The sequence below is a fragment of the Hakea prostrata genome, chromosome 2, assembly GCF_041222555.1.
Source record: "Hakea prostrata isolate BN-2017 chromosome 2, UWA_Hpros_2, whole genome shotgun sequence".
Classification (NCBI taxonomy): domain Eukaryota; kingdom Viridiplantae; phylum Streptophyta; class Magnoliopsida; order Proteales; family Proteaceae; genus Hakea; species Hakea prostrata.
In genome coordinates this window covers 1447516-1459674 of record NC_142601.1, presented here as the reverse complement: position 1 = coordinate 1459674, position 12159 = coordinate 1447516, and the positions used below count along the sequence as shown (strand labels likewise).

The 12159-nt window shown below is 36.7% G+C and overlaps 1 protein-coding gene across 1 annotated transcript in view; it reads left to right on the top strand.

Moving 5' to 3' along the window:
• The window catches only part of PECT1 (phosphorylethanolamine cytidylyltransferase 1), a 112012-nt gene that overhangs the window by 22439 nt on the left and 77414 nt on the right, over positions 1-12159 (top strand). The window contains exons 2-4 of the mRNA XM_089143746.1: positions 6887-7122; positions 7460-7638; positions 9556-9627. Of these exons, the coding sequence (XP_088999872.1) occupies positions 6887-7122; positions 7460-7638; positions 9556-9627 (487 nt within the window). The remainder of the gene's footprint in view (positions 1-6886; positions 7123-7459; positions 7639-9555; positions 9628-12159) is intronic.

The window sequence follows — 12159 nt, the reverse complement described above, 5'->3', positions numbered from 1 at the left end:
TCTGCCACCGTAGTATTTGGGGTCCAAATCTCAGTGTTGGGATATTCTTTGATAACACTTCTTGTATTGGGCAACCAGGGATCAAACCAGAAAGAGGTTTCCTTACCATTACCCACTTGGTTTCTTACCATACTTTCCAGACTTGTGAGTTTACTGCATAAGCTTCTCTAGGGCCAAGATCCTCCTTTTTTTCTTACTTTGGGGTTAAAAATACTGCAGTGTGGGAAATATTTGGATCCTTGGTTCTTGATATAACTTTGAACATGTATTCAAAACCCCAAAAGCCTAAGATTTTTCAAGAAACCTATCTTTGTTCAGTAGAATTCTTTCACTCTTGATACAACTTTGTCTTACCCCATCTATGTAGACTGTGTGAGTCTTAAATTGGTCGGACCATGCAAACCCTAGAGGGAGACCCCGAAAACCCCAACGCCATTTTAACCTTGCAAAATCTTCGAGCATTACCCAAGCAGGATCAAGTAGCCAGGAGCCTGCTAAAGTCAACTAGTATATCTAGGCATCACAATGTCTCATCTCATGGTCCCATGCCAAGTGAGGGCTGCATATAGACTTCGTCCAAAGTCACCACGGAGGAAAGTATTGTTTAGATCTAATATATATAGAAGCCATTCTCTGTTGGCAGCCACAAGAAGAACTCTAATTGATTTTTGTTTGGCTATTGAAGCAAATGTCTGTTGATAGTCGATACAATATACTTTGCTCAAACCTTTGGTTGCTGAGTGAGCCTTTCTTCTTTCCACAGTTCCATGATTCCATCAGATTGGTGCTTAATTGTATAGACCCATTTGCATCCAACTGGTACTCTTTTGTTTGGAAGATTAGCAAGAACCAATTACCGTTCTTCTTTATTGTCATGATTTCTTCTGTTATGGCGTTTTTCCACTTTGGATCTGATAGTCTCATTGACATTTTTTTTGGGGAATAGAAGAGGAGTGAAGGGCAAAAGAAAAGGCAATACCTATAAGAAAAACCAACATGAATGACAAACATGGCAATTGTTGTGAAAAATAACAACGCAAGTGTACGCTATCGTAACAAGTAATATAATGATAAAAGATCGTTCCCTCGAGGACTATAGATTAAGTACCAAATTAATTATACCAATTTTATTCGAACAAATAATAAGGAAGATAATTATTCTAGACTATAATGCAAAATTGAAATTGAAATTGAAATTAAGATTTATTAATAGCTAAAAACCTAGGGGTCAAATTTCACCATAGCTAAGCATTCCCACCCTTTTATCCCTCTTTATAATTTGACAAATATTTTCTGATTGATAGTCGAGATTCCCTTCGCTATCTACTAGTTTCTCTCAAGTACCAATAAAAATTCTCTCAATTGCTAACCCACTATATTTCTATGAGGGTTAAAACAACTAAGAAATCATTAAATTCTATGGATTCCCATGTAACAACTACACAAGCCATGTAAGTATATTTTTATCCTACATGGAATTCATGGCTTTTACTCCAATGAACTAAACACATAAATTCCCTCTCAGTTCATTACGATTAACAAATCAGTTGATTAGTGGCCAATTAATCAAAAGCATGAAAAATGGAACTAAAAACTCAATCAAAGAAAACAATATTCAAAATTATATTGATGAATTCAAGAGTGAAAATTCAAAGATAGGCTACATCTAATCCCTAGAAAAATCAAATTAGTTCATACTAGAAATTAAAAACATCCCAGAAGAGTTCGAGAACATTGAAAGAAGATGAAGAACTCCAAGCTTGAGATCTCCAAAGCCAACCAACGTCTCCAAAATTCGTCCTCTACGATCCTCCAAAGCTCCAAGAAGGTTCTCTATGCTCTTCCAAAGCTCCCAAAAACGTCCTTCTCTCTTCCTGGAGTTTGCTCTCCTTTTATAGATTAATTAAACTCAGAGTTCCTATCTGACTTAACCAATGAGTGTTTTGACGTATGAATCGAACTAACTTAGAGATCTCCAATGCATAATCCCACCGTTGGATTTGAAGAACAAGAAATCATGAAGCTCTCCTCAAAAAATCTGCTCAATCGGACACTAGATGACCATTCGATGAAGGGCTTGATCAAAACTGGACAGAGACACTCAAAAACGGGATTTTTCTGTCTTCCTTCTTTGAATAGGATTCGTTTTCCTATTTTTTCCTTCTTTGATCAAGTACCAAACAGGAAATAAAATATAGAAGCATGCAATGACTCATTCTCTCTATGTTTTTTACTTGAGGAAGCTTCTAGAGTGCACTGTAACTTGATGAACAAGACTTTCTTTTCTGGAGTGAAATAAAATCTAGTTGGGTTCCATTAGGACTCTCTTTGCAGAATTTCTCAATAATACCCTTGCAGATTTGGTTGATAATTTCCTACATGTAAAAGTAATAAATCTTAATTAGAATTTGTTAGGAAATATATAAAATTACCAAAATTATAAAATTAAAGGAAAGGGTGCAACATATTTATTTTCATATCATATTAGGGTAAATTGATATAAAACAATTGTAAACGCATGGAAATATAGTAAATTAATCGTCTAAAATAATATGCATAAAATCAACTTATTAGCAATGAGACTAGTACAAGTTCTCTTTTCCTTTTGAGTCGCAATGGGGACAACTAATTCTGAGGGAGGAGTGGAGGCATTACCTGACTTAGGTGTTTGAAGAACAAGACATGGATCCGAAGGGATCTCTTAGCATGTATTATTTTCCTTTCACTTAATGCATTTATCCTTTTTGTACACAATCACTTCTTTTGTATTTGTTTCACTAGCGTCAACATCAATTGCATCCACTTCTTTGTATTTCCCAATGTTAGCATTTATACCATTTGGTTGAAGCTAAGAGATACATTTAGCTCTTTAAGGTCAAGCTTAGTGCAATTGTAATATGGAATACACACCCGAACAGTTTAGGATGAAGAGAATAAGTAGGAGCTTGGTGCATTTGAGTGTCGAGAGGGATTGGAATCCAAGGAGTGGAGTCGGCATCTAATTTATTAGAAAGGTGGCAGAGAGGAGGTGATCAGGTAAAGGAAAAAAAATGGAAATCTTAGGGCTTGCATACTAAAGAGGAGATTCCTAGTGACTTTAGCAAATGGTGGGTTTTCTGCTTAGCCACCATTTTGTTAGGGAGTATCTGCACAAGCTGCCTGATGAAGGATTCAATTGTTTGTAAAGAACTGTTGAAACCTGCTATACATGAGTGCCTAGGAGGTTTTTTGACCGGCCTGGGGATGAGCCACTTTTTGACATGCAAGATTTCAGCCGCTTTGTTGCTTTGTGTGCCATGGTCCCACCTTGGCACTAGAGCAGTCTTCTTCTTTTTATTTTTTATACCTTAACCTTTTCTTTTAGGATAAGATTCTGTTAAAACATAAAATTTTATTCAAACAAACCACATACAAACATGATAGCTATTCGCTTCAGATTTGGGAATAATTAGATGGGAAATTATTTGGAACAATGTGATCGATTAGTTTATCGGCTCAGCAAAAAAGTAGTAATAAGTGGATGGGCAAATTAAATTCTACTTCGGATTTGAGAATTGTTCGTTTACTTAAAAAATAGGGGAAAAAAACCGAATGTTTAAGTTGAGCAACAAGCTAACGATTGTATGTATTGTAGACCACATCATGCATATTTTTTTACTCATACAACAAAAGATATTTTCCCCAAACTTCCATTTTCATTACACTAAGATGCTAATTGCTATTTTATATTTATATTATGATGATATTAACTTATTGTTTTTTTTTTTGTTTAATGATAAATTTTCACAATTATGATTCTGTGATATTTGTTTAGTTAATAGTAAAACTATCAGTTTTGGTATACTATTTATGCCACATAAAATAGTTATGTTAAAAAATGTGCACCAACTGCTTTGGTCGCTGAATTACCACCTAGGCACTTATGCAGTTCTTCAACCACTTTGTTCACCTTGTTGCCTTGACAACCTTGCATATACTAGATTGAGTTGTTATCAGCTAATACTTATTCTTCAAAGCATCTTAAGCGTCACTTTTTGTTTCATTAAAAAGTCAAAGTCTGATGGGTAAACAAAATTATGATATCAAGACAGAGAAGTAACGGGAACAAGGCCCCATATATCAAAATGAACAATGTGACTTTACCCGCCCCCCCCCCCCCCCCCCCCCAAAAAAAAAAAAAAAAAAAGTGTGGAAAATAATAGTGGATATATTACTGTGATGGGGGTAAAGACAAGCTTCAATGTTTAGTGAAGTACATGATTTACATTGTAATACATGGGAAGAAGCAAATAAATGCTGCTATTGTGTCATCGTAATAGCAAAGGAAGGATGGCCCAAAAATTGATGCCAAAGCCTCAGAGAATTCATAGAACACTATCCCTCTGGCCAGACACATATGACTGAGCAGAAAGGCAAAACAAGTCTCCTAGGTTTTAGAAGATACAGCCCTTCCTCCTCACGTTGCCAATTACTCTTCATATCAAATTCTTACGGTGGCTATATGAAGGGGGGGATAGAAGCGACAACATTTTAAGGATTTTTTTAAGATGACTAACAGATAATAAGTTAACAACAAAGTCAGGAACATGGAGAACATAATCAAGATGGAGGAGGTGAATTTGACATTAACCTAACTAGAGATGGATTAAAAAGCGCCATCAACAAAGGTAACTTTGTCCGTGCCCGGGGAAAATGGAGTAAGAAGTATGAAATGGAGACGTACCAGTCATGTGATTAGTTGTACCGGAGCCAGTGAACCAAGGAGTAGTGGATGGCATGGAATTGAGGCCTGCATGTTGCAAACTGGAACTCTATATGAATAGTAGAAGAATGCCCAAGTTGTGACTTCATCTGGCTGAGGGCAGCAATATCCTCTTGAGATAAGGAATCACAATCGGACTTTAGACCAGATGGTTTACTCACTTGCCACATCATGTTCTTTTAGCTTCCCTACTCTGACCTACCTAGTACCAAGGACTTGCCACAAAGAAATCCAACCTTTGTCTTTGGTGTGTGTGGCTTTCCACAATGATCATATTTGAACCTTTCTCAATCACCATGGTTTTGTCATTAACCTTCCACACCACCTTCCCCCCCCGAACCAAAAAAAAAAAGGAAAACCCAGAAGAAAAAAAAGAAAAAGAACTTTGTGAATCTCTGTGGGAACTAGTGGTGGGGTCAGATCTCTCTAAGTGTACATGGCAGGTAGTGTCCATGGACATTCTCCTAGTATCCTCACTTTGTAGGTAGCTAAACAGTTCATCCAAGGATGAGGGAGGAGAACACTCCAAGGAGGAGAACAATCCAAAACCTTCAGTACCAGATGGCTCAAAAACAGGGGTTAGTCCACTAACACCTTTTCTTCCTTTCTGAACTCTATTTCTTTACCATATCTGCACAATTGGTCAACCAAAGGTTGCTGTAGCAGATATCTTCCTCCCAAAGATTAATGACAGTGTTGTGATAGTCAGAAGTGCTTCTGAAAAGGTCCCTCTAAAGATTAATGACAGTGTTGTCATAGTCAGAAGTGCTTCTGAAAAAGGTACCTCTGTTTCATAGAATCATAGTGATGACCTATTAGAGGATTAAATAAATCTTCACTGAATCACCCGATGTGATCATATGTCTTGGAGACACTACCTCAAATATGCTTCAGTCTCTTTTCTCATTAATCTACTATGTCACATTTCCTGGAGAAAATCAGTCATGTCATGAGATTAGTAACAATGGAGTTCTTGGTCTCCCACTTGAGGTATCTTGTGCCAGGATGGAACTGGTAATGTTTCCAAGTTTCCCCCTACTCTGCGAAGATAGCTTCACAGAGTGTGACCAATCCAGACAGTTGGTGACTTGGTGTTGTCCAAGGGCTACTTGGGTTTGGGGATTATTGAAGGGAGGTCATATGAAGGGTGGGTTGCTGCTAGTGGAAGCTTCCAGGGATCCAATGAACTCAGATCCAAGGAACAAGAATAAGAAATTCTTAGAGAGAATTTATTGTGAGAGATTACTCTGTGCTCTCACCTATTTAATTCATTAACCTTTGCTAGATATTACATAGGCTTCTCTAAGGAGGTAAAGGTGAAAAAGGAAAAATTATGATTTAATGTCACTATTAACAGGTTATTGGCAGAAATTACGCAGAAATACACTTTACACGTACCTAGTCTAGGTGTTTTACTGATTTCTGAGTATATTTTCTGACAGAGCCTATCGGAGGGCAAAGCTCCAAGTGGCTGAATGAATCTAGCTGACTGTATCTTGACATTCTGGGTTGCACTGCTTTCCTCCTAGTGTCATTCTCTATTATCTTTCCCATCTTTTATTTGTCCTTTCTTGTTTTTATTTTGTTTTCTTTATTTATTAGGTAGAACTCTGTTCTCTCTATTTTTTTTGTTTGGATCTATGTAGCCAACCCCATTAAGTTGGGATAAGGTTGAGTTTGTTGTTTTAGTTTTTGTTGTTGTTGTTGTTGTACCCTTTTAGACATACCTCTTAACAATTTCCTGTTGCCATGTGGTGGGATAAAGCTTTCAAAAAGTTTGAAAAAGAAAAGAACCTTGTGGAACATTTTGCTTGCAGAGGCAGTCTAATACACAGTAGGCTGTGGAATTTGATACATTGCTTATTGTGATGGTGTGAAGGATAGCTCATCTATCCTAGTCGGGATGGCCTTCTGGTGGAGATAGGTTACTTATAGGAAAAGCTTTTTTGACTGCTCAGTTAAGCAATAATAAGAGTTGAACTAGTATATAGTGTAGTTAACACAGTTTGCAAAATGTGCATTTGGAGATTTTGGTTTTGCTTTTTTAAATGTTTTTTTCAATGCAAGCTTTCTAATTTTCTAAAACAAGTTCTTTCTTTATTTTTCACTTGGCTTTCTTCATAGGATGATTATAGTAAGTGCTGTGAAATGGGTGGATGAGGTCATTCCAGATGCACCTTATGCCATCACTGAGGATTTCATGAACAAGCTTTTTAATGAATACAACATAGATTATATTATTCATGGGGATGATCCTTGCCTTCTTCCTGATGGTACCGATGCCTATGCTCTTGCCAAGAAAGCTGGTCGCTATAAGCAGATTAAGCGTACTGAAGGAGTCTCCAGCACTGACATTGTTGGTATCAATCCTGTCCTGCTTGCTTGCATATTTATTTTGTTCATGCTTTAAAGAGGAATATTAGACTGGGCATTGGGGTTTTCTTAGATGCTGATTTTGAGGTACTAGGACTGATAAAATTATTTGAAGAAAATATTTAGAACAAGGAGCTGCTAATCTTAGAGTATCATATAATTTCAGCTCTGCTTTTACATTTTGGAGTTTCTGAAGTCGAGTTAGAAAATCTCTTGGTCTCTTAAAATTTGAAGAGACTTGCCTTGATCATTGTAGTTAGATTTGAAGTTTGTTAGCCTTACTTGGTACCAAGTTGTAATTTTTTGAAAATTCAATTTGAACAGGTCGTATGCTTCTTTGTGTGAGAGAAAGATCAGTTAATGATAGCCATAATCATTCTTCCTTGCAAAGGCAATTCAGCCACGGACACAGCCAAAAATTTGAAGATGGTGGATCTGGTGGGACTCGAATATCTCATTTCCTACCAACTTCTCGTAGGATTGTTCAGTTCTCAAATGGAAAGGTACTCACTTATGATCAATTTGTTCTGATTCCGAGGACTCAAGGTAAAAGAAATTCACTGATATTCTATATAACCGAGGCAAAATTGTTCCAAGGTTGCTTTCCCTTTTATGGTTTCCTAATAAATGAAAGGTGAAAATGAAATAATTAGGTGTTTTTGGTATAAGCTTTCATTTTTTTGGCCTTATAAAAAGACATCAGTCAAATCCATTGTTGATAAAAAATAGTTTTGGTATGCTGTGTATGGAATAATTTTTTAAACTTTGAAACATTTTCTAAATCAAAAGGTTTTTTAGCTAAGTAGAACAAATAATGGAAATCTAGAGTGTAACCTTGGTCACAATTGGACAGATGACGAGGTGGTGAAACTTGGTGAGTAGGAGGTTCGGTAAAGCAGTTATTTTAGGTACCTGGGCTCAATTATAAGTAAATAAGGTGATATAGAGGATGGTGTTTCCTAAGAATTAAGGGGGGGGTGAATTAGAGAGGTGCATGTGGGATTTTGTGTGATCAACGTACTCTTTTAGATCTCAAAGGAAAAAAATGTAGGGCTGTCATACGACGAGCTACTGTATATGGCGCAAAGTGTTGGGCTGTTAAGAAGCATCATATAGATAATCTCAATGTGACAGAAATGAGGATGTTAAGATGGATGTGTGGTAAAACTAGGAAGAATAAGGTAAGGGATGATTTTATTAGAGCTGGTTTTGGAGTAGCTCTGATAAATGATAAGCTATGAGAAGGTCAATTGAGGTGGCACGACCACATTCAAAAGAGGCGTTTAAATTCTACAGTGTGGAGAAGTGATGATGTGAACACCTATTGTTCCCCCTGGCTGAAACCTTGGGGCCCACCCAAGCAAGCTGGCTGAACCCTAGTACAGGGATATTTTGGGCCTTTTAGGTCCTATTTCACTGCTGGAATTTAATTTAGAATTCTAGCTTTATTAGTAGAGTCCACTCCATTTAAATTTTTTCTTATTTGATTTATGATTGAGTTGGTTTCATTAGTTCAGTTGTATTAGACTCTTTACAAAAAGAGTTCCTATCTTTTAGGAGTTTGTTTTTTTTTGGAATTAGTCTTTATTAGTGGCTGTAATTCACTTAGGTAAGGAGATTCTAATCTAATATGGGTTTCCAATAAGTCCAGAATATTGTTGCTATAATTGAGATTTGACTACTTCTTGGGATTTGTTCTTGCATTTTAATGAAATTCCAATGCTTTTTGTGTATCCATGTGTGAATTTGTGACAATACACAGTTTCATCTGCATACTACCACGCATGAACGAATCAAGTGGACCAATTTATGTTAGGTTTAGAGAAAATAACGTTGTCATTCTGTTTATTGCCCTCAAATTAGGCCGTACACAAAAAATTAAACCCAAAAACCACCTAAAACCCAACAAAAGATGGTACATCGTTGTATCATGTTTCTTTGAGATTTCAATAATCTCAGTTTTTTGTTTTGAGATTTCGATGATCTTGGTTTTCTCAACCTTGTCGAGACATTGAGATGAGAGTCACGAGACGAGATTTTGAATGCTACATGAGGTTTTTTAACCTTTACTCCTTAGGTGATCAGAATACCCCATTAATATATAGCATTTTGGGAATTGTTGGTGTTCAGATGTAATTTTGTCCTTGAATGATAGCAGTGCCATCTTTTGCTTTTGCTGGTCCCAATAAAGAGATAAATCTATCCTCTTTCAACACCCTGCCTTTTATGTTGATATTGAGAGCTTCATTGTTACGTATGTGAATTGATATTATGCTCCCCTTGTGGTCACTACAAGATTCTCTTGTTACATTAATACAACATTGTTCTTGAGTCAGTAAGATTATGTCAGAATCTGAATAATGATCCCAACAATTTTTCTTTGTTATATATTATCATATGTTTCATGTTTATTGTTGCAGGGACCGGGACCTGATGCACGTATAATTTACATAGATGGGGCTTTTGATCTTTTTCATGCTGGGCATGTAGAGGTATATTAATTACCTGATTTACATTGAAAAACTATGGAAACGTTTGATAACCACAGAAAAACATTTTTGGTGTTTCTTGCTTCGAGAAACAGAAAAATTGGCTGAAAACCGTTCGAGAAAACCGTTTTGTTTTGCACGATTTTGCAACATAAGTTGAAAATTATGGAAATTTTTGCTTCGAGAGACACGTTCAATGCAACAACTATTTGTTGTTGGATCTGTTTCTCGATTGGCTTTAAGTGAAATAGTTTTAGAAGAGTTATTTATGGAATTTGGCCATTTAAACATAACAATGGCAAATTTTTATAAATTTTATTACAATTTCCATATTTGTTTCAAGAAGCAGATTTTATCAAACGCCTATGGGTATTATCTCTGCTTCTGAAGCAAGTTTTATTAAACGCCTAAAAAAAATCTTTTGCTTCCAGAAACATTTAGAACTGTTTTTGGTGTTTCTCTAAGTAGAAACACTTGGTGAGTCATCAAACATGTCCTATATTCTCATGCATCTTTATTAACTTCTAGTTTTTTTAATTCAATGTCATTTATTCTGTGCTTTTACATCATCACCAAAATTCCTGAATTGGGAAAAGGATAAATTTTTTTCCTTTATTTTATTTTATTTTATTATTTTTACTTTTTTTATAGGGCGAGGGTATGTTGGGTGGAGAAGCACACTGGGGAAGGGTAAAGATAGGGGGTGGGGAGGAGCTACACAAGCTGCCAACCATTCAAAGGGTGGGCTAAGGACCAAAAAGAAATATCAGGACCCCAAGTTTCAACAATATGCCTGTTGCTTAAGTAAGCAAGAGATGAGGATCTAGTACTTGGACTTCAGCAACAACATTGCCTTATCCCAGGTCCCAACTAGATGGGGTGATCCACATGAATCTTTGCTCTTCCATTAGCTCTATTCTTAGCCGTACATGATCTGAGGCCTAAGCTATGCAGGTCTTTCCAATTTCCACGCTCCTCCATGTTGGGACATCCCGAGGCCTACGTTGAACATGGTTATGCCATAGCTTAGGAACTCATCTCTAAATTCTTGCCTTTGTCCTTCCTATTTTTGCCACAAATCCATCATTATATCCTCATCTTAGCTACTAATTTCATATGATAGCACTTTTAAGTTTAATTGTTGATATTTTTTGTTACTACTAATGGAGGTGGTCTTAGTAATCACACATAGGATTGTTAAGTTTGTTTTTAGGGAGAAGGGTTAGATGACAAACAGTGTTAAGGATACTTGGCGTATGGGAGGTAGGGGATAAATTCCTTGAGATAGGGAGCTGAGGTGTATAGGTGTGACAACGTGAGGATGGGCTGAAACATGGGGGAGTTGAAGGTAATATGGAGAAATGTATACTCCAAGTTTGGTAGGGTCTGGATGGCTAAATTGGACGATATGGATTTCCTTGTTTTGGGGGGTTTTCAGGTACAAAAATTTTAAAAATATTGATACCTATGGATTTGGATGGTCAGAATGGGGTCAAACTAAGGTCTAAGTCACTAGGGTTAAGGGGATGATGTGCCTAAAGTTTGGGACAGATCTGATGGTTAGACTGGTATGCGTTGACCTTGAATTTTGGGTGTCTTTGGAAGTCAAAAATTCAAGGGAAAAAAAAGGGTGATTGGATAAGGGGGATGGGGTGTGGACTGCCACATACCTGGACGAGGGAGCCTTGTGGAGCTTTTGGGTGTAGGAAATGTCTTCTTGAAAGCTGTTTGATGCAGCCATAATTGGTGATTGTCCTAACAAAGCAGTGTTTCCAGGTAATCAATTAGCCCATTGGAACTAGGCTGTTTGGTTTTTTTTCTTTTGGGGTGTGGGATTACTTTGGTATTTCTAGGGTCGGGGTCGGATTTAAATTAAAGTTTGAGGGATTGGTTTGCAACTCCTAAGGATGATATTATGTGAAAATTGGCTGAATGCGATGGCTGGTTTGAGTCTCCTAAATTTGGTAGATGGTAGGAGTTTGAATCCTAGTAAGACTCCTTTGGTTAATTGGTTTAGACTTTAGAGGACTTAAAAGAAGGTCTGTTTTTTCTTCTTCTTTTCTTTTTAATTTTTTGTATTTTTGTTTTTTAGGTTTTTTTTTGGGGGGGGGTTGCGGAAGGTTTGGAATTTGGCCTATTAGGGAGGAAGGGTTCCTCCAAGTTTGAGTAAGTTCCCATGGTTAGATTGGCATAGACCTGAGTTGAAGATTTTAGTGTCCAAGGGAATCCAAAAATTAAGGGTAAAAAAAAGGAAAATGATATGGATGAGGGAGAGGTTGATACCTCAAGCTTGAATTGGAGATGGAATGTTTGATCATGTCGCTAACCAATCAAAAATAAAATCTTATACTAATCTAGCTAGCAAAAAGTACAGGGTTGAACTATGGGGAACTAAAAGGCTAAATTACTAAGATTGAATTCAACAAAACTAAATTTAAATAAAATCTATTAATCAATGGAAAAACTTTAACTATGAATACGTGAGGATCTTTGGGATTTCGAATCCCAATGCTTTTCCCTAACCGATATAACTCT